The sequence below is a fragment of the Chrysochloris asiatica genome, unplaced genomic scaffold, assembly GCF_000296735.1.
Source record: "Chrysochloris asiatica unplaced genomic scaffold, ChrAsi1.0 scaffold00055, whole genome shotgun sequence".
Classification (NCBI taxonomy): Eukaryota; Metazoa; Chordata; class Mammalia; order Afrosoricida; family Chrysochloridae; genus Chrysochloris; species Chrysochloris asiatica.
This window is the reverse complement of record NW_006408573.1, coordinates 7148083-7173929: the sequence shown is the minus strand read 5'-3', so window position 1 is coordinate 7173929 and position 25847 is coordinate 7148083. Positions and strand designations below refer to the sequence as shown.

The window sequence follows — 25847 nt, the reverse complement described above, 5'->3', positions numbered from 1 at the left end:
TGTGTGTTTTTAAAAAGCCAAAGTGGATAGAGAGAAATACTTTTAACTCATGGTATATGGAGGGGATTATAATCAATGTAATGAAACAAGTTATATGAATGGTTGAATGTGAAACTGATGATGTGCCCTGTAAACTTTCACTCAATCCACAATAAAAACCTTAAATTAAAACAAAACAAAACAAAAAAACTCCCCCTCTACATGAGGCCTCAGCTTCTTTGCAATTAGCTTGCTCACTACTCAACTCATCTGAATAAGGCTATCTGAACAAGGCCTACTTGTTGTAATTCCAAACTTCACTGAAGAGCATTGATTTCATCCAGCCACATTTGGCCTTCCAAAAAGCATTTGGCCTACATGCTTTGAGCTGTAATGATGTTCCAGATTGGCTTTTTTCACTGTTCATGTATCACCACAAACTAGGCACACAGCTTTGCCTTTGACTTCAACAACAACAAAAAATAATCATTTGTCCAGTTCTCTTGGAAAGATTGACACTCTGCATCAACTTTTCTTTTCTTTGTAGTCACCATTTGTAGGATGTCACACCACTTAACTTTTAATAACTATGCAGTGTGTGTACTGCCAGCAACATGATTATTTGGCTTTGATTGCTGTTCGAATCCTGCATCTTGGATTTGGAACACAACCAACGTTAGCATCGTCCACTCTTGAGGTCTTTTCTGTGTACCGTAATTTCCTTAATCTTCATCTGAGATTCAGTGTTTGCGAGGATTGTTGATCATGGATGCGTGGATAAAGATTATATTGGAGTTATCATCTGTGTCGATAAAGAAGTTAACAACATTGCCATCAATCACCGAAGGCCAGGTCATCAACATCACAAGGATCCATCTCATCAAATCTCATCTCGTCATCACTGGACCGTCATACTTTCATCACAGTGTATTAACACTATTGCAGCGCATGCCTTCCCAGCCTGCCTGGCACTGACTATCATCTGAGTCACCGCAATACAGGAAGACAGACCATGGGCAGCCAATGAGAAGCATACCTGTCTGTCCCATCACATACTCGTATGTGTCCTGTCTGTCCCATGATGGGCGTTCCTTGTTTATCCCTCAAAATATTTGTTATTATTATGATTCACTTATTATAAATTTATGTTGCTATGAAAAAAGCTCCTAGGTTTATTAAAGTTCAAGTCCCGCCTATGGTTGCCTTGCAGGTCCAGACCAAATGATTTTGAGGGCCTTATATGGCCCAGGGGCCCACGTTTCCCATTCCTGTGTTAATGCAACTTGCCTATCCCAGTTATAACAATAAAAAAGGCCCCAGACCACAACTGAATGGACGCATACGACTCTTGATGGGCATTTGGGTAATTTCCAGTTTGAGGTTATTATTAATAGTATGGCTATTTTGGTAGGCATAGATATGCATTTCTGTTGGGTAGAGATCTAGGAATGGAATTGTGGGCCATAGGGTATATATAAATGTTAGCAGATACTGACAGTTTGGCACAATGGATTAAGGGCTCAGCTGTTGACTGAAAGGTCAGCACTTTGAACCCACCAGCTGCTTGGTAGCATAGTAGTTATAAATCGGGCTGTGAACGTTAAAGTTCAGCTGTTCGAAACTACCAGCTGTTCCACGGGAGAAAGATGAGGCTTTCTGCTCCCGTAAAGATTGACAGCCTCGAAAACCCTGTACAGGGTCGCTATGAGTTGGAACCGACTCCACAGCACATAACCACCACCACCAGCTGCTTGGCGGGAGAAAGATGTGGCAGTCTGCTCCAATAAAGAATTACTGTTGTTATTATTAAGAGCTGTCGAGTTGGTTCTGACTTATAGTGACCCTTTGCCGAGGAGCAGCTGGTGGGTTTGAACTGCCAGTCTTACAGTTAGCAGTCCAGTGCGTTTCCTAAAGTGCCACATCAGGACTCCTAAGGGGACAGTACTACTTTGTCCTCTCAGGTCACTATGGTCAGAATGAACTCCAAGTTCCTGGGTGGTAGTGTCTTAATTTCCATTCCCACTAGGGGTTCCAGTTGTGTCCTGTCCTCTGTAACATTTATTGTTTTTTTTTTTTTCCGGTTCCCATGTGTGTGGTAGCATTTCTTTCACTGGTGACTAATTTGACCACATTTTCATGTTCGTTGGCCAGTTTTTAAGCTAACATCTAGAGGGTGCTTTCTAGGTTGACTCCCAAGTCCTCTCTGCATTACCAGCCTTACCTTATTTAACACAACATTGCCAACGCCATTTCACAGACAGGGAAACAGTTGTGGGTAAGAGGAGCTGAGATTCCAACCCCTACAATTTCCCATCAGCCCCAGAGCCCCAGTGGCTAAGGCCATGTTTAGAGGTGTGCACACCTAAGTCTTGCCATCCTGCTTCATGAGAGGGGCCACATTAAGATCTAACCAGTTGTTTGGGGGCTCGGACTATCCATCTCACAGGACTGTATAAGAAAGACCAGGTATTATGCTTTCAGAGAGATTTCAACCAAGAAAACCCTGTGTGGAAGTTGGACTCTGTAACACACAAGGCTGCCATGAATTGGAATCAACAAAGCGCAGCTGGAGTCCTGGTGTGATGCTGTGGGTTAATGAGTCAGACTGCAAAGTCATTTGAATTGCAAGGTCAGTGGTTCAAGCTTACCAGCTGCTCCTTGGAAACCCTATACAGGGTCACTAAGGGTCCGAATCTACTTGACTGCACTTAACAACAACAAAGGGCAACAGTTTCATTTGGTTTGGGGGCAGGGATGGAGAGCTAGTCTGCAGAGTTGCTAATGAAGACTCAACATTCCAGCTGAGAAGGAGGAGAAGCAAATGTGGAAGATAGCTAAGGGGAAGGGAGGCGAGCAAGGCCCCCCAACTGTGGATACAGAAGGGAAGAAGAAGTGCTTGGAAAAGAGGAGGTGTGGAAGGCAAATAAAAGTGTTTATTTACAGGAAAAGCATGAGAAGCAAGAAGAGAAAGGGCTGCAGGGAGAGGGGTGTGGCAGTGAGCGGAGGCACTTGGGTGGCCATCATTATCTGTGATGGGAGCACAGGCCCAGGCTGTGGGGGTGGTCTGCTTTCTCTGGCAGCTTCTGCTAAGGCCCCACGAGGGCCATCAAGCAAAGACTTTGAGGAGCTCAGTCAGGCGAGGGTCCTTGTAGAGTTTTTCCTCCAGAGCCAGGTACTTCAGAGGGGCCAGCTCCTTGTGTCTGAAATTGGAGGGTGGAGTAAGAAGGGGTGAAGGAGCATGGAGATGGAGGCCCAGCCTCACCTCTGTCTCCTGGAGCTCCCCATCTCCTGGAGCTCACCGATTGAGCCGCTGCTCCAAGATTCGAATGCGGAACATGGCCTGAGAGCAGTAACTCAGGTACAGATCTTCATCCTCGGACGTCAGGGTCACCTGGTTCTCCTGGTACCACTGCTGCTTCTTCTGCAGCTCCTGGGTCTCCTATGGGAGAAGAGAAAGTTGCTGGGGGCTGACCCTTACCCAAGCTGCAGGCAGAAATCCCACTGGTCTCTAGATGGGGCTCCACAGAAGTCAAAGGGCAGATGCAGGAGCGGGAGCGGCTAAGGCCATGTTTAGAGGTTTATCATGTCCATGAGGTCAGAGCAAGGGTATGGACAACTATGCAGCTCTGGACAAGTTACCTACATTTTCAGAAAAAATTTTAACTGAAAAATGAGGCTCATTGAACCCCCACCCCACCGTGTGCAGCTGTTTGCTATTAAATTAGATAATGTATAGGAAGAATTCAGTGCATGCTTGACCTGCAAAAATGTGTCAGTGACTAAGAGTTGTATAATACATCCATTCACCTGCCCCATCCATCTACCCATACAGTCATCCATCCATCCAACTATCCAACAACCTACCCATCTATTCATCTACCTCATCCACCCATCCATCTATTTACCCATCCATCCATCCAACTATCCAACAACCCACTCATCCATCCATCTACCTCATCCATCCAACCATCCATCCATTTACTCATCTACCCTGTCTACCCCATCCATCTGTTTATCCAGCCATCCTTCCTTCTATTCATCCACCAGTGAATTCCATCTACCCATCTATCCATCCTTCCATCCACCCATCTACCCTGTCTACCCCATCCATTCACCCCATCCATCCATCCTTCTATCCATCCACAAGTCAATTCCATCATCCACTCATCCATCCATTCTACCCATCTACCCCATTCATCCAACCATCTACCCCATCTACCCACCCACCAATCAACTCCACTCATCCATCCAACCATCTATCCATTCATCTACCCATCTCTCTGTTCATCCACCCATCCATCCAATGAATAAGAGTGAAAAAGAGCACCTCATCATTTGGAAACCCTAAGCACTGACATACTCATCCCCTCATTGGTCCTTCACAAGTTTGTGAGGTTATGGGGCAGACAGCCATGGACACATTTTCTGGCTGAGTATTCCAAGATTCTCTGGCCATTCCTCCCAGGACTCTGACTGCACCTTCTCGAAGCGGGCCTGGATGAGGTTGGCCTTGTTGATGAGCCGCTGTTTGAAGTCACTGAGGCATTCATCCTTGAGGTGCACAGCCTGCCAGCGTGTCAGCTTCTCACCCGGCGGAAGTTGTGCCAGGAACGGGGCCAGGTAGTCCAGTTGGGTCTCCATCTGCCGCAGGTGTTCCTCATGCATAACACGCTCCTACAGAGTGGGTGGGAGTGTCAGCCAGGCCACAGACAGCTCAGAGACCCTCCCCCTCCCCAACCAACTCAACAATATGACAGTGCACAACTGAGCCTCCAATCCAGGTCCAGTGCTGGGTGTGTTTGGGACTGGTCTCTTAAACTCATGTTTATTGATAACAGTCCAACTCTTGTTTCTTTCACAAATTATGGCTGTCTACCTGATGTGGCCACCACTCATCTACCAGTTCATCATACTGTGGTGGCTTGCATGTTGCTGTGATTCTGGAAGCTATGCCACAGGTAGTTTAAATACCAACAGGGCCACCCACAGTGGACAGGTTTCAGCTGAGCTTCCAAACTAAGACTAAGAAGAAGGAAAAACAGACTACTTTTGAATATTTAGTCACTGAAAACTGTATGAATAGCAGTGGAACCCTGTCAGCACCAGAATATTGAATACGAAAACATGATGAAGACCTCCAGAACACTGTCAGATAGAGTGCCAGAAGACGAGCCTCTCAGGTTGGAAGGCACTCAAAATATGACTAAGGAAGAGCTGCCTCATCAAAGTATGTAGACTGTGATGGCAGTAAAGCCTCTGGGGCCTTCATTTGTTGATGGGGCACAACTTAAAACAAAGAGAAACAGCTGCAAACATACACAAGTGTGAGGTTGATCCAAGACTCGGCAGTGTTTTATTTTGTTGTGCATAGGGTTGCTGTGAGTTGGTGCCACTCGATGGCACCTAACAACAACAACTAGTTGGTGAAGGAGATTCAGACCAGGTTCAAAAGTCACATCAAGATTTGCAACTGAAGGTATCACCTGAATGCTCTGCATGCAGGGGTCAAAGAACTCAGACTTGCAGCCAGAGTGGGCACCGGGATTTTGGGGTAGAGACAGGTCACTGGGGTCTGTTTCCACCCTTCCCTATGCATTAAACCATGGCTAAGCCAGGAGCCCCTGGAAGTGGGGGAAGACCTGCTCTGGATCCTCAGGGCTCCTGGGGTGAAATTGCCATAGTGATTAGCCCAGCAGGAAAGATGCCACCACAATATCAGTAATGTCACTCCCTATGAAGGGTTTCCTAGAAGAGTACCTAGTCATTCTCACCACCATGGAGGCCTGGCACTTGGCAAGGGAGGAGACTCACCATGGCCTCCCGGTACTCCTTGCTCTTCTCATTTCTCTTAGTGTCGTAGATGGAGATGGTCAATGCGTGTGTCTCTTCCTCTTCCTCTCGAAGCTTCAGGATCTCCAGCACCTAGCGTAGGAAAGGGGCCATGATGGTTAAGGTATCCTCACCCCTGTCACTTCTCCCCTGACCACTCTCCCAGGGACCCTACCTCCAGCTCTGACTCCCAGGCCTGGTGTCTAGACAGCTTCTCCTCACTCTTGAGATGCATCATCGTCTCATACTGGTAGAGAAGCTTCTTTGTGTGCTCCATGGGCTCCACCTGAAACAACGACCAAGATGCTGACTGATGTTGTAGGGGGTATGGTCATGGGCAGTCTGGAGCCAGAGCACCTGGTCCAAATATGCCTCACCACTTTCTAACTATGGGCCTGCAACAAGTTGTTTTCATTTCCTAATCTACGCAAACACAGATCATACAAAAGAAGCTCAGATGGGTTGAGGAAGGTGCCAGAAGAATGAGGATTTGAACTAAGAAAATAAGACCCATGGTGGTGTTGAGAGACTTTTCCTACTTGGCTGGGGACCTGGGGTCTTCTCTGCCCAGGGCTAGTGAAGGGAAGTGGAGAGTGATCTCAGTCGACTGGAATCTCCTCCTTATTGGACATGGAGGGCTTTTTAAAGGAGCTGCAAAAAGTAGGGTCACCAGATGGAAGCCTTTGATTTCCCACGAAGCAGGGTAAATGTTTGGCTGGGAGCCAGCATTTCTGTCCTGAGTTGCTGGGATGGAACTGAAGCCCACCTGGGCTTCTCCTCCCACTACCCAACCACAACCACCACCAGGCCCCCTAGCTCCCAGACCCCCAAACCCCCAGGCCCACCTCAAAGCTGATGCACATGTCAGACGTCATGATGATCTTGTTGCCCTTGCTGTCTACCTCAGTGCGCCGCAGGAACTCGCGCTTGGAGGCTGTGATGTAGTCGTCACGGCAATGGTAGCGCAGCTGGATGCGCTCATCCATGATCAGGAACACACGTTCTGCCACATCCTCATCCGCAGGCTTCGCAGGGTTGCGGCAGAACTGCTCGATGATTTTCTGTGAGGCCAGAACATGCATAGGACAGAGGGTTGGAGAAGGGGGCTTCTGTGCACACCCCCCAAATGCATGCAGTGCCTGGTGTCTTCTGGGGGTCCTGTGGAGCAGGCCAGTAGTGGTTCTGAAGGCCAGGGTACTCCAGCCTGTCTGGTGCTGGACTTCTCTAGTTCTTAAATGAGCCTCTACTTGCTCTCCTCCAGAGATAGAGAGCTCACCACCTCTCCATCTACTCCATCACGAGACATCATTTACTGCTAGAAAGAGCTGCTTTGGTATGCAGCCATTAAATCCAGGTGCCAAATAATTTGTAAAGACATGGAGGAAAAGCACACCATTTAATATTAATGTTGATGTGTAATGATTACACATTTTCTACAATCAGGGTAGAAAAGACTCAAAACCAAACCCATTCATGTATGGCCATGTCTTGAAAGGTGCCATTCTGAGATATCTTTACTTATCTCTCCAAATTTCTTAACATATATATTTTTTATGTTGTTACTGTTTTTAAGTGCTGTTTAGTCAGTTCCAACCCATAGCGGACCCTGTATAGCATTTCCAGGGAGCAGCTGGTGAGCTTCAACCAGCAACCTTGGGTTCAAACCGACTTTGTAGTCTAGCACTAACCCACAGTGAGGAAGCACTACCTTTCTGGCCCAATAGTTGAGGGCATAGCCTGATATCAAACGACTCTGGGATACTGCGTTTGGTAAAAGCTTGGCTCATTCATAGTTGGTGCTCAGGCTCTGATGGTACCCCAGAGTCAGACTCACCCCATCCCATAGTGACCTCAACCTTCCAGAGATTGTGAGCCCCATGTCCCCAGGACCAGTGAGCTCCTACCACCAGAGGTCGGGGGTTGGCCTCCGCGTTGTTCAGAGGTATCTTCTTGACCCTAGGGCCAAACTTGACATGGCGGTAGGAGAGGAAGTCTGGCCGCCCCTGGAAGTACTCCGTCATCGTGGTGGAAGTTTCCTCCCGCTTTATCAGGCCGTCCACACGGGCTGACTCATAAAACTCCATAGTACGGTCGTTCTCGGGGAGCATGGACTTGTACGAGTGCACTGCAGTGGGGCAGAGGGAAGAGGGCTAGCTGAGCACCAGGAACCAGGAGAAGGGCATGAGACCCACCTGAGGAAGAAGGCAGCCCCAGGTGTGACGAGCACTAGTGATACAATCCCCGGCTGCTGGGTATTCGGGCTGTTTCCCACTTCTCGTTACTATGGGCCCCACTATGAGGCGCATGCGTGCTGTGCATTCTTTATTCTTCTTGTTATTTCCTCAGGGTAGATGATCAAGCAGTGGAATTGTTGGGTCCAAGAGTACACACATCTTAAGGCTGTTATCATTAAGTGTTGTCGAGTCTGTTCCATCCCATAGTGACCCTGAGGAGCGGGTGGTGGGTTTGAACCTCTGACTCTGTAGTTCACACTGACCTTGCAGTCCAGCGCATTATCCTGCAGCACCACACCAGGACTCCTGGTGATACATTTTGCTGAACTGCCCTCCAGAGAAGTTGGGCCAATTTGTTTCCCTATCAGATGTGATGGAGCAGTTGTTGCTTCATACACTGGCCCACACCAGTGGGACCTTTTTTTTTTTCTATCTTTACCAACTTGAGGGTTATAAATGGTCCCTTATTGGATTATTTCATTTTCATGTTTTCAGACGTGATTGCCCTATGTGTTCCCTTTGGGAATTCTTGGTTACGGTTGATGATTCTTTCCCAAGATAAGCTCTTCCCTCCCTTGCCAACTTTCTGAGCTGGTGACCACGTTCACACACTACACACTCTCTGTCCCCTGCACTGTCCTTGTGTGGGTACATTTGTTGGTTTGACTACTCAGCATCCTTACCTCCTTTAAATGTGTTCCTACTGTGTGCCCTCTTGGTGAGGTTCCTGATCAGAATGGACATGTGGGCCCCGCTATGACTTTCCTGGAGGGACTAATGTCCTTGGGCTCCCTAGCCCTCTTCCCTGCCCCCCAATCTGCACAGACATTAGGGAGACGGAGGCAGTTTCTGTTGCTTGCCACTTAAGGAATCTGTCAGTACACAATGCTGGTTCCTCCCGCCATATGCCAACCACCATGGAGACTAAGCAGTGAGCAGCACAGCCCCCCCACCTCACCCCTCCACCCTGGGCTCCAAGGTGACTGGGCCACGCACCACGCAGAGCCTGGGGGTGGCCTGGTTTGAAGTAGTCGATATTCAGGCCTGTGGTCTTGTTCACGTGCCTCAGCTCCAGCATGTCCTCCCGGTTCTGGTACCACTCCTTTATCTCACAAATCTTGGTACCTGTGGTGCCGAGTGAAGCTCCACCCCACTGTTCCCTACCCGCTCCCCCCCCCACACACACACCAATACACCTAAAGTAGCCATGAGCGTGAGGCCACACTGGGAGACCCAGCTCCCCTGCTTCCCACCTCAAGCCATGCCCCCCCTGCCCCGGGCTCCCCCTGTTGGGCTGTCCCCTTACACTCCAAATCCTCGTAGGTGGTAAGGCGACACACGAGGCCTTTGCTGTTGAGGTATGGGGCCCACTTCTCCAATTTTGCCTTCTTGTACTGGATTACCTTCTCCCCATTAGGGCAGCGGGTCTCAAATGCTAGGGACACAGAATGGGGGCTTGAGGGCTTTACTCCCCAGATCCTAAGCCCAGAGAGAAAGTAGCTCCACTAAAGAGCGATCCCCTATTGCTGGCTATTTAGTTTGTTTCCATATTTTGGCACTGGACTGTAAACCACAAGGTCCATGGTTTGAGCCCACCATCCGCTCTGGAAGAAAAATGAGGCTCTCTGCTCCCTAGAAGATTTAAAGGCTCAGAAACCCTGTGCAGAATTGCTTTGAGTAGGAGCCGGCCCCACGGCACTGGCACTTCACAACAACAACAATGAGCTTCTTTGCTCTTACTGGGGATTGTCAATCACTGTCCACTGCCTCTGTCCACTTGGGGGCGTTCCCAGATCAGCTAAGAGGCACAGGGTTTGAGCCTGACCCAAGGATCCATCCACAGAACTTTGTCTGTGCCATCTGTCTTCCTGAAACACTCTCCCCTTGCTGGGCTGGCTCGCCCTTCCAAACTTTGCTAAGGGGGGGTGGCCTCAGCCCCTAAGCTGGGCTGGGGGTGGCTCCTCTGCTCCCATGATGCCCCCTCCAGCATGTCCCTCCCGTGGGGTGACCTCTGCCCTCCCTAGGGGTGCTCCCCAGTGGGAACCTCCGCAGCTAGTATGTTTTGACTTGAGGCATTCATTCTCCCTTTCACCAACCATCCCGCTTCCTCTGCTTGCCCTTCCCGGACCTGATACTCTGGTACCACCTGGGCCTGGTGCTCTACCAACTGTAGGCAGAGGAGTGGGCTGTGGCCCTGACCTCTGTGTGACCCAACCCAGGTGTCCCACGCTCCGTAACCCATCACCAGTGCACGGACACACTGCAGGAAGGGGTGGGATGAGCAGCCGGCCTAACTGTGGCTAGGAACTGGGCTTGGCGTGGGCACTGGTACCTTCTGGGGAGATCTCAATCTGCTCCACCCATGAGTGTGGCATATCGAAGTTCTTCTCCTCATCTTCCTTGCCCTGTGGAGAGAGGTTGAGGGGCGGGGGTAATACCAGAGTTCTATAGAAAAATGTGTAATATTCTTCTAAAGTGTTTCCCAAGTTTCCTCCTAGTGAGATAAGAGAAGTAACTGTAACTTTTTGAGAAACAACAGATAGGAAGCTTTACTGACATCAGAGTTGGGTCATAATGATCCCTGAAAAAATATTTATTATGCAGTTTCCTGGAGTCCTGGTGTGGTGCTGTGGGTTGATGCGCTGGATGGCAAGGTCACATTGAACCTCAATGTCAGTGGTTCAAGCCCACCAGCCGCTTCTTGGAAACCCTACACAGGGTTGCTATGAGTGGGAACTGACTCAATGGCACTTAACAACAACAACATGCAGTTTATTTGTACAGAATGACTGTGATAAAAAAAAAAAAAAAAAGATTAACTTGTGACTCAGGTATAATCCCCAGATCGTCTATATAAAACTCTCTCTCACCTTTTCTGGCTTTGGAGCATTTGTATTTTATCAAGTGTCCCTCAGTTTCAGCCACTGTTGTTAAGTGCTGTCGAGTCGTTTCCAACTCACAGCAACCCTGTCTAGGGTTTCTAAAGAGTGGCTGGTGAGTTTGAACTACCGACCATGCGTTTCAAACTGACCTTGCAATCAAGTGCTTATCCTACAGCGCCACATCAGCTTCAGCCACTATTAACTGTTAGTAAAACTCTTGGAGCAGACATTTTCAGGAGCACTGAAACTGTGAGTGATTCCCCACTTGTGCACTGGCGATTAAAGTCTCTTCTGTCCCCTCACTTGCTGTAGTCCCGCATCCAGGTAACATGGCCACACAGGACAGGACTTGAGGAATAGACAACCCAGAGGCTGACTGGGATGGTCACAGTACCCCAATCCAAAAAGCAGGACAACCCTAGACAAAGGTGGGCTGGAGTGTGTGTATGTGGTGGTGGTGGTGGTGGTGGGGGCAGGAGAACCTCGCTTAACCTCAGTTTGGGCCTCAATTGTCCTCTGTATAAAATAAGGGCATTGTGCAGACTAGGAGGGTTATTCTGCCTCAATGAACATCTTCACAGATGTGTGCTGATAGGGACATTTGTCAGGCTGCTTGGCTGGGGATCTGGGGCCTTCTGATGCAAGACAGGGTGTGAAGCCCTCCCTACACTTCCTCCCTGCCCCACTTGACTGCTGGACTTACCAAATTTTCCACATCGTCATCATCGTCATTCAACCCATCCTCATCCTCCTCAGACATCATCAAGTGTGGCTTATCGGTCCCCAAGAGCAAGAACTCCCACCTCACAGGGTCTCCCAGATCAAAGACCAAGTCCTGATGGGAGAGAGCAACTATTGACTCCAACTCGTAGCTGTCACCTTGCCCTCTGCTCTAAGAGGTGGTGGAAACAACTGCCCCAGAATAGAGAAGGGACCTGAACCAGTCTTAGAGGGCCAGCATGCCAGCTCCAGGCAGCCTCTATGGTCCATGCTCACCGTTCTCATGTCCATGGGGAACCTGAGGCCCCAGGGGATGGTCGAGACTCATTTTGTGTTGTCCAGTTGCCCTGTAAAGTAACTCGCTATTGGTCTCCTAGAGACGCTGAGACACTTCCAGACCAAGGTGGGCTTGGATTTGGCGGTCACTTTGAGTGGGCTGGAGAGTGTCCCAGTGATGGAGCAAATGCAAGTCAAGGACAGGCTAACCACTATAGATTTTATGGGAGGGGGCATCTGAGCACTCCCAAGTAATAGGTTATTAAAAAAACCTCCTTGTGCTGATTCCTGGGTGGCACGAGTTTGCACTTTCTTGGCTGGTATCCAAAAGGTTGACAGCTGAAACCCAACTAGTGGCACCTTGGAAAAGAGGCCTGAAGATGAGCTTTCAGAAAAATTACAACCAAGAAAACCCGATGGAGCAGTTTAGCTCTCTAACACATGGGGTGGCTGGGGGGGTCAGAATCAACTTGACAGCGTAAGGCAACATCAGCATGTTGTTTAGCCATGCCAACAGGAAGGCTCAGGCAGGGCCTGTGCAGAAGTTGAAGGTAAGAGGCAGGTGGGGCTTACTCCTTTATGTCGGGGTCCTCCACCTTCTATTTACCCTGGCTTACTGGAGGAGTAAGATCACTGTCTCCTTAAAGTGGATTACTTGCCAGATAGTTCCTAGCAGGTGGGGGTACCCCACATTCCAATTCATCTACCCAGGATTTTGTGCCCTGTCCCTAGAATCAAGGGTTCCAGAAAGAGGTCAAAGATCAAAGGAAAGCGATCCATAAAGGGGTTTTCACATGAAGCTGCCCTGAAGCAGGCCCTAAACCTTCCTGTCATGGCTCAGGTCTGAGAGGATTCCTGAAGAGTTCTCCACTCCTGTTGGGGGTGGGGAGGAGGATGAGGGGGGAGGAAGAGAAGTGGTCCTTAGTGTAACATTTATAGGGAGTGGTCAAGGGTGAGTGGAGAGGAACCAGTGTGTCGATGCTTGTATTTCCTTAAATTGTGTCCTAAATTCTCATTTGTATATGAAGTGAGTGTTGTACAAGCTGAGTAGCCTTCTGACTCACGGTGACCCTGTGTACAACTGAGCAAAATGCTTCTCACTGGTTACAGATCAGACTGTTGAGATCCATAATCTTCCTTGTCTGATTTTAAGAAGTTGATCACCAGGCCTTTCTTCCTGGTCCATCTTAGTCTGGAAGCTCCTCTGAAGTCTGTTTAGAGACAAGAGGTGGCTGTGCAATGGCTGAAAATTGAACCAGGGCTCCCACGTGGAAGACGAGAAGTCTATCGCTCCTGCTCCCCTAAGGAGCAAAGTACTATTTAGTTGCCATCTTGCTTTGCTACTTGAAAACCGATAATATTTACCTATAACAGCAATGGTGGTGGTGGTTATGTGCCACTGAGTTGGTTCCGACTCATAGAGACCCTTTATAGGGTTTCTGAGGCTGTAAATCTTCACGTAAGCAGAAGGCCTCATCTCTCTCCCGTGGAGATTCAAACTGCTGACCTAGCAGTTCAGCTGCCCTGCTCACAATCCACTAAACTACCAGAGCTCCTTTGCCAACTAAAATATACACCGAAGACCTAAGATACCAATCACAACAGCAACACTATCTATAAACTAGCTAGAAAATAAGGAGCCCTTATAATGTAGTGGGCTGCTAGCCACATCCTCGGAAACCTTATACAGTCACTATAAGTCAGACAGACTCGACGGTACTTAACAACAACAAATAATCCCAGCATAATCTATTAGCAGGTATATTTTTTTGTTGTTGTTTCTTTATTTTGGTATTAATTTGATTTTTATAGTTTTCACTCACTCTGAGGAAGAAGTCTGCAAAGCTCTTAAAGTTTTCATCTGACTTGGGAGTATGAGTTCTTACTTACATTTTTAAAAAATTTTAAGCTTTTATTGTGAATGGAGTGATAGTTTACACGGGAGAACGTGGTTTTGCACTCATCCTATCGTATTTCATTTCACTGCAATGATTACAGTCCCCTCCATGCATCAGCATTCAACAGTATTTGCTTCTATTCCCTCTGTCAGTAGGTATAGTTTTATAAAGAGAAATCATCCTCCATTTAGAAAAAACTTAAAAACTTGCTGTATTCTCAAAGGAAACCATAATGGGATGTTGTTGTTGTTGTTAAGTGCCGTTGAGTTGGTTCCGACCCATAGCGACCCTGAACAGGTTTTCTGAGGCTGTAAATCTTTACGGGAGCAGAAAGCCTCCTCTTTCTCCCACAGAGCAGCTGGTAGTTTCGAACTGCTGACCTTGTGGTTCATAGCCCGATTCGTAACCACTACACTACCAGAGCTCCCACTACATAATTAAGTGGAGTACTGTGTGATACTGTGGGTTAATGCACTGGACTGCAAAGTGGGTTTGAACCGCAAGGTCAGTGGTTCAAGCTCGCCAGCCACTCCTCGGAAACCCTATACAGGGTCGCTATGGGTTGGAACCAACTCGACTGCACTTAACAACAACACCATATTTAAGTTGAAGAGCTATAATTGAAAAAGACACACTATGTCAAGCGTTGGCACCTGGAACGCTGAGACACTGCCAAATCGCAATAGAAAAACATTTTAAAGAAAACCCAAACCCTATGGATCACAATTCTACTCGGACACATGGATTGTCACCCTGAATCAGAATCAACTCGAGGGCACCTGTTCGGAAACTGAACACAAGGGGGTGTCGGTGGCATGGGTGATGTTCTTTCTACGTCCTGATCTGTGCCGGATATATGGAAATTCACTGAGGACAATTGCACTTTCGTAACATGTATGTTACACTTCAATGCAGAGGTTTTTTTTTTTTTTTAAATCATCAACACAAGGTAATAACTCACATGTTTAAAGGATCTACACATCAAAAGAAGTCCTACAATCATATCAGAATGGTTACTTATGGGCAAGGGGATGGCTATGTGGACTCAGCTCTGGGGCAATCCAAAGCCCTCATGGTTTGGTGGCTGTTCCACCCCACAGTTTTCACTACTTCCCCCTCCTCCCAACTCTATTGCAACACCCACCCAGGCCCCTCCCAGGCACCTTGCAGCCGTTCCAGCAGTCTTGCATGTTGACCCAGTAGTTCTTGTGGTTCCAGAGGCTCTCAATGCCCAGGAAGTGCTCGTCCTTCGTGCTGTAGCTGCGAGCTGTGAAGGGGTCTATGAAGAAGCTCTCAGGCACCTCACGCTTCCCCGACAGAACCAGGACCCAGGAGTGCACCCGCAGGCCATGCAGGGAGTCTGGGGCTACCTTCTCTGCTTCCTGCAGGAGAGATGGGTGAGCATGTCACATGGATGGTGAGGAGGTGCCAGGGGCCCAGCAGGAGATCCAAGTTTGGATCCAGATTGCACTGTTGGCTTGAGGACGTTATCCCACACTGATCCCATTTTCTTCTCAATAAAAGGGGAGGATCTGATGTGATCTATGGTTTACAAACTGGACTCTTTGGAGTTCTATGGTATCAGAATTTACTGGTTTTATACAAGGGGGCTCAAAAAGTTCATGAAAAATGGAATGAAAAGATAATGGAATTTTTCCATGAACTTTTTAAAGCTTCCACATATATTGGATTTGGAGTGAGATTTCATTCAAAGAAGGGCAATGGAAGCCATATGGGAGGACTATGACTGTACCAGGTTCATTACTGTATCCTCAGGGCCTGAACCAGAAGATAAACTCAGCAAATGGTAGTTAGAAGGAGAAAGAATGATAGTGTGAATGATGGAAGGGAGGAGAGATGGGAGGAGAGAAGGGAAAAGTGTGAACCGAAAGAGGGAGGACAGAGATGGGGGATAGATGATGGAAGGAGAGATGTGGATGATGGATGGATAGGAGAATGGGTCATGGGAGTAGATATGGGAGGCTGATTGATGGAAGGGGAAATGGGAGGATGGACAGATGATAGATGGACAGATGATGGATGGATGGGAGTGTATATGTGGGTATTTCTCCAGTAAAGAGTTTGGAGCAAGGAGAATGCACTGGAGATCCATGAAATCCCTCCCTCCCCTGACCTGTGTCTGTTGCCCTTTTCATAGCAGCCCCTTAGTAGCTGAGCTTGGGATGGGGACTATGGACCCACCAAGAGCCGCTCCTCCTCGTCCCTCAGCCGCTTCTCCTCTGCAGCTTTCATTTCCTCCTGTTTCTTCGTCTCCTGCTCGTGCTCAAACCTGCTGCTCAAGTCCCTAGGGGGTTTTATGGCATACTTCTTAGGTGGTGCCTTTTCTTTCTCAGGTACTATCTGTCACCCAAGAGGAGAGAGAAGGGTCAGTGGTCCTGAACACCCACCATTCACACTAAGCCTAGACCTGCCAAGCAGCTCCTCAGACCAGAGATCACTGTTCTTTGAGTACACGGGTTTTCTGGCCCTAGATGCAGTCAGAGCCCCAAATCCAGCTCTGTGACTTTAAGGCAAGTCTCTCATCTCTCTGAACTTCAGGTTCATTTGTAAAGTGGGAGTGAGAAAGATAATAACGCTCAGAACCAATGTTAATGCTGAGCTATAGATGCAGTGAAATGCCCATCTAAGATATTTCCTAGGGCAGGTGCTTAGGAGTCGAAACTGCCTCCTTTTTTTTTAACCCCTCCACAACCCATGGTAGTGCTGTAGATTATTAGGGGTCAGAATGTTCAGATCTTATCATTGGAGGGTCTCATATGTGGACTTAAAGTAAGAGTTTTCTGAGCAAGAAAAGCTATGAAATTCTCCCTTTGTGTGTGTGTGTGTGTGTGTGTGTGTGTACAAGAGTGCTGCTAAGGTGTCCATAAAAGTGCCCAGAAAGACCACTGCAGAGGTTGCAGAAGCAACCTGCAACTGTTATAAAGGAACAAGAGCATATGTCCAGGGCTCAGAGTCCCACTCAGGTTTCCATCCCTCAGTATCCACTGACCAGTGGTATGATTTTGGCCACATTCCTTCAGTTGCATCTGAACACATTCATTTGAATGTTGTTGTTGTTAAGTGCCATTGAGTCATTTCCAACTCAGAACACCCCTACATATGACAGAAAGAAACACTGCCTGGTCCTTCATCATCCTCACACGCGATGCTGTGTTTGAGCTCATTGTTGTAGCCACTGTGTCAATCCATCTTGTTGAGGGTTTTTCGCTGACCTTATAATGTACTAAACAGTGTTCTTCTCCAAGGACTGGTCCTTCCTGGTAACATGTTTAAAGTACATGAGACAAAGTCTGGGTTTCTTCACTTCTAAGAAGGATTCTGGTTGTACTTCTAAGACAGATTTGTTCATTCCTTTGGCAGTCCATGGTATATTCATTACTTTTCACCAACACCATAACTCAAAAGCATCAATTCTTTGATCTTCCTTATTCATAGACTAGCTTTCACATGCATATGAGACCACTGAAAATACCATGACTTGGGTCAGGAACACCTTAGTCCTCAAAGTGATATCTTAAAAAGGTCTTTTGCAGTAGATTTAACCAATGCAGTATGTCGTTTGGAGTCCTGGTTCTATAAGATAAGCATTGGATTGCTAACCATAGGGTTGGCAGTCCAACTGCTCCTTGAAACCTTATACAGGGTTGCTATGAGTCGTAACCAACTCACCAGCACTTAACATCAGTAGCAGTATGTCATTTGATTTCTTGACTGCTGCTCCCATGGACTTTGATTGTGGATACAAGTAAAATGAAATCCTTGACAACTTCAATCTTTTTTCTATTTATCATGATATTGCTTATTGTTCCAGTTGTGAGGATTTAAAAAAAACAACTTTTTATTGTGAATTACGTGAAGGTTTACAGAGCAGATCATCCGTTTTACATTCAACAAATCATATACTTTGCTCCTTACGATATTTGCAATCCCTTTCATATCCATCAGGTAACAGTATTTACCTCTATTCACTTAACTATTGCATTCCTCTCTGTGTCTCCCACTACATTCATCTTACCTCTACTAACCTCCATCTTGTTGCATATTTCCTGCCCTGTCACCCATGTTAACATGTTTCTACCCTCTAACCCATGAATAATTTCCCCCCTGTGATCTCTTCCTTAACCATCATAGTTTCTTTTGTCAAGAAAAACTTTCTTTAACTTTTTTTTTTCAAGTTTTTATTGTGAACTGATGGGAGAATATTGGCTTTACACCATCATTTCATTGCAATGATCATAATCTCCTCCGTGCATCATCATTCAAAAGTATTTGCTTCCATTCTCTCTGTTTGTTTGTTTGGTTTTGGGGGGGTGTACTCAAAAACACTCAGGAATATATAATAATTTAAACAACCAAAGGGCACATTCTGCAAAACTGCCTCCTGGCCACCGGCACCCAGTCCCTCTCTTTCCATGAGTCCAGAGTCCTCAGCTGCTCTCTCTCTCCATGTCCTCATCTCTGCCTCCATCTCTGGTGTCGTTTCTTCTCTGGGTAGGGTCTCACACTCCACTTGTGCTCTTCTCCCTTGAAGGTCTTAGGGTCCTCTGTTTCTGACTGTAAGATTAACTACTCTCCCCTTTTTGTTATAAAACTTCTACCTTTACAGTTGTGACTATTGCAATTAGTCATGATAACAATTACTCTCTATTGAATCGTAAGAATCTTATTCCCATCGCTTTTAACCAGACCCATCTAGAAAAGATGAAAACTATTCAATGGGGACCTTACCTTCCCCTACACACTCTTAAACTAAACTCCCTCTTTAAAACTTGTAAGCCAGTCACTTTGTGCCTTTATCATCCTCTCATTTTAGGTAGCCAATGTCTAAGTTGCCCATCCCTATCTACCCTGTATACAGAGGGGATAGGGTTGATACTTGATGTGAAGACCCCTTCCCTCTCAGTTGGTATTTTGAGCTACTACATCCATACGTATAGGTCAAGTTCATCAGTTTACATTCATTTCCTTTATCAAAATTAGTTGTTGTTGTTGTTGTTGTTTTAATCTTCCTCTAGATGAGTTCTGATTATCAAGCCATCGAGGCTAGGTCAAATGGGTACTATCTGCAAGTTTCGGCGTTTTTGTGCATCTCCCCCTCATTTCATATCAGCTGGATGCTTCATTCTCAGCTCTAACCCTCTGTGGCTATGTCCTTATCCACGGGCTCAGGAGTTCTCAGGTCTCATCACACTTCAGACTGACCAGTCTCTTCTCTCTCTTGTCTCCAGGTCAACAGGAGTCTATGGAATGTGGTTGAATTCAGCCCATTTCTTCATTGCTGCCTTTCCCCCTCCTTCTACTCACCAGTAGACCAGCGTGCTTACATGCCTGCTCATGTATTCCCTTTGAGTTTCAGTCTTGGAGGGGGGCCTTTCTTTAACTTTTTAGGACATTGGTCTCATACAATGTTTGTCCTTTTGTGATTGACTAGCCACATTGTAAGGTGTTTCACAGATTCATTATTATTCTTCAACATTTTTACTATTCTATTGTGTGTATGTACCAGTTTGTTTAGCCATTCTTTTGTTGATGGGCATTTAGAAGGAAAAACAAAAGCAGAGAAAGAAAAGATAAAATTCAAGGTGATGGAAAGAGAAGTAGAAGGAGGAGAAAGAATAAACACATAAAAACAGTGCAACAAGAACAACAAAAATCCAAACCCCAAAACAAAGAAAAACACACACACACACACACACACACAAAACCAGTGCAGTTGTTGGACCCAGAAAGAGGAGAAAAATCGGGAGGGGGCGGGTTCCTGCTAGCCAAAGAGCTCATGAGTTGGGTGATGGAGGGATGTGAGGGCAGAGTTTCTCCCTTAGATGGAGTTAGTATTGGCCTTGGTGTTATCTATGTTCAGGACACTCAATCCACAAGCAGTTAGTGGAGGCCCTTGATGGAGCTGGTTTCAGTATCTGTTAGGACCACGGGGCAGCTGGGAGTAGGGTGACTGGTTAAATGCTGGTCTGGTGGCTCTGCTGCCAAGGTTCACGGAATCCAGGCACTAAAGTAGCATAACTGCCCCCGCCCCCCCCTACACACACACACTGGTGTGGCTCCCAACCACAGGATTTCAAGCTCCCAGAGAGCAGGGCCTGAGCTGGGGGTGGATAAGGGTGGGAGCTGGCCACCCCTCTGGTCACCAGGGGAGCATGGGAAAAAAGAAGGAATGACACCTTTCCCATCCCCTGTGTGACTCTGCTCTGCCAGGCCTCCTTCTGTGCCAGAGCTGTTCACAGGATGGTGTGGCCAGCGTTCACCAGTCAGTCTCCTTCTCCCACTGTCCCTGCTCAGCTTCTCCTCCTGGCAAACACTCAGTACTCTTCTCTAACCTTTTCTCTGATGTTCAGGGTTCCTGAATTTTCATCTGTGTTTGTTTCATTTGGCCTTTCATATCTTTGTTGTAGAGGGCCCATGTAATGTGTCTGCCTAGTCCACCAGGTTGTTGGAAATCCAATCAGTTGTGATGAGTTTTGTTTTCTTTACACAGAGGTGCAACTCATACCAAAGGCCATTGTCTTTGATCTTCATCAGTAAATACTTCAAGTCCTCTTCACTTTTGGCAAGCAAGGTTGCATCATCTGCATATTGTAGGCTGTTAGTGAGACTTCCTCCAATCCTAATGCCATGTTCCTCTTCATATAATCAAGTTTCTAAGATCATTTGCTCACATTCAGATTGTATAAGGATATAACATTCAGATGGTGAAAGGATATAACCCTAATGTGCACTTAAAAATCTTACATTATCCCCTTGTTCTGTTCAAACAACTGCCTCTATGTACAAGTTCTGCATAAGCACAATGAAGTGTTCTGAAATTTCCATTCTTCACAATGTTATTCGTGATTTGTCCTAACTCACACAGTAGAATGCCTTTGCAAAACCAATAGAACACAGGTAAACATCTTTATGATATTTCCTGCTTTTAGTCAAGATCCATGTGACATCAGTAATGATATCCTTGGTTCCACATCCTCTTCTGAATCCTACCTGAATTTCTGGCAGTTCCTATCACCTGGTATGGTGCTTCTGGATAATGTGCTGAACTGCAAGGTCGGCAGTTCAAGACTACCAGTCGTTCTTCAGAAACCTCTACACAGGGTCACTATGGGTCAGAACCAACTTGACAGCACTTAACAATAACAATCGATGTAGTGCCACACCATTTTTTCATTATCTTCAGCAAGATTTTACTTGTGTGAATATTACTGATATTGTTTGATAATGTCTGCATTATGTTGGATAACAGATCATCTTTTTGGGGGCTGGACATCTCTTCTAGTCAGCTGACCAAATTGCTGTCTTGGCATAAATGAATGAGCATTTCCAATGTTGATGAATGAGCATTTCCAATGTTGAGTCCATTTGTGGAAAACATCTCAACTGGCATTCCATTTGTAGAATACCAATTGCCACTGGGTCAATTCCAACTCATGACCCCATGCGTGTCAGAGTAGAACTGTGTTCTGCGGGGTTTTCAATGGCTGACTTTTGGGACATACATCACCAGGCCTTCTTCTGAGGTGGCTCTGGGGGAACTCCAACCTCCAGCCATTCAGTGAGCGACTGAGCATCATCCAAGGACTGCCATCTGTCCTATAGGAGTGAAAATACCTAAGCCAATGGCCATCAAAGCAGCTTCTAAATCAGAAAGACCTCTGCATTGGTTAGTCCTGATATCTTCATTATTAAGACACTGATTATAGCTGAGACATGTGGATGAGCTCATAGACCTTTGAAGTTAAAACAATGTTGGAGCTTTTGCTCTATCTTTTCTTTGAGAGGTGGGCCTGGGTGGGTGCACGGGGGAAGTTCTCTCCCCTTTTTCATCCTCACTCCATCAGAGTGCCCTCCTGGGTCCCTCCAATGCTCACACAGGGGTAGCATGGGTGCACAGGTACACATGGGACTGGAGGTTCTAAGCCCCTGGATCACCACCTCTGAGCTGCAGATATCCCCAGGAGTTTGACTCTGATGACAAAGCCCTGAAATTCATTCAGCTCATGTGAAGTGTCACCTATATGTAGTAAAATCGTTTTCCAAATATAAAGAGACGCTTTGTGATTCCTAAAATCAAAATACATTTTAGCGTGTCCCTTGTGTCCCCAGTAGCTGGTAGCTAGGAACAGAACTCTGAATCAACAGCACCCAATTATATATGCAAGTCACAACCTGCCGTGAACTGGGTGGATACTGGGGAAATAGGGTTGAGGAAATTCAATTATTGTCAACTTAGGCAGGCCATCAGAGTCTCTGAGGCTCACACAACCACACCATACGGCAAGTGTGGGGAAGGGATGGAATACTCCAACCCTCAACTTTCTCTTCTACACTTAGGTTTCCAAAAATAGGTTTGGAGTATGCAACCCCCCCCATTACAGGTACATTTTTTTTCTTAAGCAATAACTCCCCATTGTCTGGCAATCACTCTTCTACTTTTGTCTTAGATATATTTGGTGGTAGGGGTGGTGTATCATTGAGTCAGTTCTGACTCACAGCGACCCTGTAAAGGGTTTTCGAGGCTGTAAATCTTTACTGGGGCAGAAAGCCTCATGTGTCTTCTGTGGAGTGACTGGTAGGTTCAAACTACTAACCATGCAGTTAGAAGCCCAGCTCATAATCCACTACGCTATCAGGGCTCCTTCTATGTAGCTATATTGGTAATTCATATAAGTCACATCACATGACTGTCCTTTTGTGTCTGACTTACTTCACTTACCATGTTTCCAAGGTTCATTCATAACATGTGTTGGAGGCTTGATGGCACAATGGCTAAGCACTCAGCTGCCAACCCAAAGATGTTGTTGTTGTTAAGTGCCATCGAGTCGGTTCCAACTCATAAGTGACACTGCTTGGGTTTTTTTCTAAGAAGCAGCTGGTGAGCTTGAACTGCTGACCTTGCAGTTCAAACCAACTTTGCAGTCCAGCGCTGTGGGTTAATGTGCTGGACAGCAAAGTCGTTTGAACCACAAAGTAGGTGGTTCAAGCTTACCAGCTGCTTCTTGGAAACCCTACACAGGGTTACTATGGGTCAGAACCAACTCAATGTCACTTAACAACAACAACAACTCAGAAACCCTACACAGGGTCACTTGAGTTGGAAGTGACTTGATGGCCGTGGGTATGGTAATTACAGAGTTCCTGGGGGATGCAAACAGCTAACATACTTGGCTGCTGGTGGAAAAGTTGGAGGTTTAAGTTCACCCAGAGCTCTGGTAACATAGTGGTTACCAATCAGGCTGTTAATCTCAAGGTCAACAGTTCAAAACTACCAGTGGTTCCAAGGGAGAAAGATGAGGCTTTCTGCTCCCTTAAAGATTTGCAGCCTCGGAAACCCTATGCAGGGTCGCTATGAGTCAGAACTGACTCCACGGCACATCACCAATTCCAACACCAGAGGCAACTTGAAAGCAAGACCTGGTGACTTGCATGCAATCAATGACTCTTTGACACACACGGGCCTACCATGAGTTGGAATTAACTCATTGGCAGCTGATGCTGATACTAACTCTATGTCTAACTTTTTGAGAAACCACCAAAGTGCTTTCCATCTCCACCTACATCGTCCACACTTCCTTAAGGATGAGCAGGACTGCAGTGGAAACACATCACCTATGAGATGCCCGGGAGTAGCATGAGCCCGCCCGTACCTCCTTGATCTTCACAGTGAGTGGGCACACCTCCCGAGTCAGGTCCATGAGGCACAGGTCCAGCGAGGCGTAGCCATTGACACAGTAGGCATCATAGCCAGAGCCGATGAGCATGGAGCAGAGCAGCGTGCTAAAGTCGAAGCAGTTACCCTTCTGGTACTTCAGCACCGTGGTGGAAGAGTACAGGTCTGTGGGCTGGGCACAGTGGGCTGGTCAGCACAGCTGATACCTGCTGACCCCCTCTGGCCACCCCACTAGTTACAGCGATGTGCTGGACAGACCCCAGCAGGACTCTTAACCTTTGTGGGTTAGAAAGCCAGGGACCCTGTGCCCAGAACACACTCCACATGTGGCATACTTTTCAGTGGCTCGTGGACCTCCTGAGGGAAGCCACCTCTAGGCTGGAGAAGCTCTGAGCTTGCTTCTGGGTCCAGTGATTTCTGACCAGCATCTTTATTTTTTTACTCCCAAATTCCCCTCATCCTTTCCTTCTCTTTCCTTTGATCAGTTCTCCACTATTGACCTACCCTTTTCTTTCCCCCTCCTCCCTTCTCAATGAGCAGCAGAGGCTGAGTGAGGGTTGAGGGTATGGGTTTGTGTCCTCTCTCTCCTTTTCCCATCCCTGGAAGTCCTGATTTGCTTTGTGATCTTGGGTAAGTGCTCGATACCCTTGGGCCTGGAGTCTCTGTGGTCTGAGCCCAGCTGAGCTTCCTTCTGCCAACTTCGGCCTGTTCTCCTTTCTTAAGTTTCAGGGGCCTACAGACTCATTTTTAGGGGGTACTTACCGGCTTGAGGGGATCAGGCAGGGGCACCATGGTGAGGAAGTCAGAGACAAACTGGGCACAGCCATCCCAGTTGTACAGGTCAGGGTAGGGCATGAGTGTGGGCCGGATGGTAGTGCTCACGAACTTCTGCCAGGGGGGAGACCTGGTGTCAGATATGGAATCATGGTCCTTCAACCCTAGCCCCAGTATTTGTGGATGTAATCCCATTTGGAATAGTTTATGAAGCTGGGAGTGACCCAACTCTTCTCCCACCTCCAGACGTCTGTGCTTGGGCTGGACACCTGACAGAAGCCCCCGCCCTCTGCACCCCCATCCCATCCTTGCCCCTGCCTTCTGCTCTCTGATCCCCACCCAACTCCCACCCTCCATCCTCTGCTGTCTGACCCTCACCCCATCCCTGCCCCCTTACAGGCACTTGGCACTCGTTCAGCGGGTAGAGTAAGAGTGGCACACGGTCCGGGCACAGGTGACTGTACTGGCGAGAGAAGTTGTTTGCTACCTGCAGCAGCTGCTCTTCCTTGGGTGTGTTGATTTTGTAGGAAAGGGGCAGCTTGGTGATGTCAACACTGTTCTTAGTCCTATGCCCACATGAGGGGTAGCTTTAGCCTGTGGGAGGCTGTACCTGGCCTACCTTTGCCAAGATGGACTCTACCCCTTCCTTAGTTAATCCTCAAACTTTGTAGGAGCGCAGGTACTGTTATTACCAGCCACACTTTTAAGCAGATGGCCGAACTCGGGCACAGAGAGGTTAAGTGACTGGCCCAAAGTCACACAGTTAATGAGACCCACCTCTCTCTTGTGTCCTGGCCCTTCCTTCAGCCCAGGCACCACCATTCTGTCTGGTTCCTTGGCCCCTCCCCCCAGCACTCACAGGGGCTCCCCTGGGATGGGGACCTCAATCTCCAACAGCTGCTTCTCCATCTCTCTCAGCATCTCCTGAGTCAGGGTGGTTGTCTCCTTCGGCAGCAGTTTTGTCATTTTCTCAGGCCTCAAGGGCCTTTCTGCTCTTTCCTCCCGCTCAGCCTCCTCCTCCTCTTCCACTTTCTCCCTCAGGACCTCCATCCTGGCTCAGCGCTGGCTTTCTGGAAAAGGAGATGGATCAAAGCACACAGAGTAGTCGCTGTCAGCTCTGTCAGCTCCAGAAAACTGCAGCAGTAGCAGCCAGCCCACTTGTGTCCCTGGGGGACTGGGATGGGGTCTTAGGGGGCTTAGATTACAGAGACAGTGATTCCTTCTAAACTTCTTTTCAGTTGAGGAGAAAGTCTCACTTTGGTGCTCGTCTGTCTGTAACATCTTTCTGACACTTGCAAATTTCCCTTTAAAACATAAATAAGGCAGGTCTCAGCTATTGTCAGGGTAGGAGTAGTTAACCCACACTAAAAGTGTTGATTGCCTTTTAGTATATGTATTTTCAGTTATTTTCCATATGACAAGTGGTGCTAACGTTGTAGGGGGTAACTGTAGTATTTTAAAGTCTCCTGGTGAGGCGCTGCAGGATCAGCACTGGACTGCAAACCACAAGGTTGGTGGTTCAAACCCACCAATCGCTCCTTGGAAACCCTATACAGGGTCA

The 25847-nt window shown here is 47.3% G+C and overlaps 1 protein-coding gene across 2 annotated transcripts; it reads right to left on the bottom strand.

Moving 5' to 3' along the window:
- Positions 1–2898: 2898 nt before the first annotated feature.
- On the bottom strand, positions 2899–25336 carry CCDC135 (coiled-coil domain containing 135). 2 transcript variants are annotated; one of them, XM_006863563.1, is made up of 17 exons: positions 25146–25336; positions 24684–24852; positions 24275–24400; positions 23490–23684; positions 16021–16179; positions 14982–15200; positions 11628–11759; positions 10375–10447; positions 9349–9477; positions 9039–9167; positions 7713–7933; positions 6654–6869; positions 5984–6094; positions 5791–5901; positions 4459–4653; positions 3279–3418; positions 2899–3179 (listed from the first exon to the last, which is right to left on the bottom strand). In XM_006863563.1, exons 1-17 carry the CDS (start codon positions 25334–25336, stop codon positions 3086–3088), a joined length of 2610 nt encoding a protein of 869 aa, XP_006863625.1. In that variant the 3' UTR covers positions 2899–3085. The 2 variants fall into 2 exon arrangements, with proteins under 2 accessions (XP_006863625.1, XP_006863626.1); XM_006863564.1 differs by lacking the exon at positions 23490–23684 and having other exon boundaries at positions 16021–16175; positions 24271–24400.
- Positions 25337–25847: the final 511 nt, after the last annotated feature.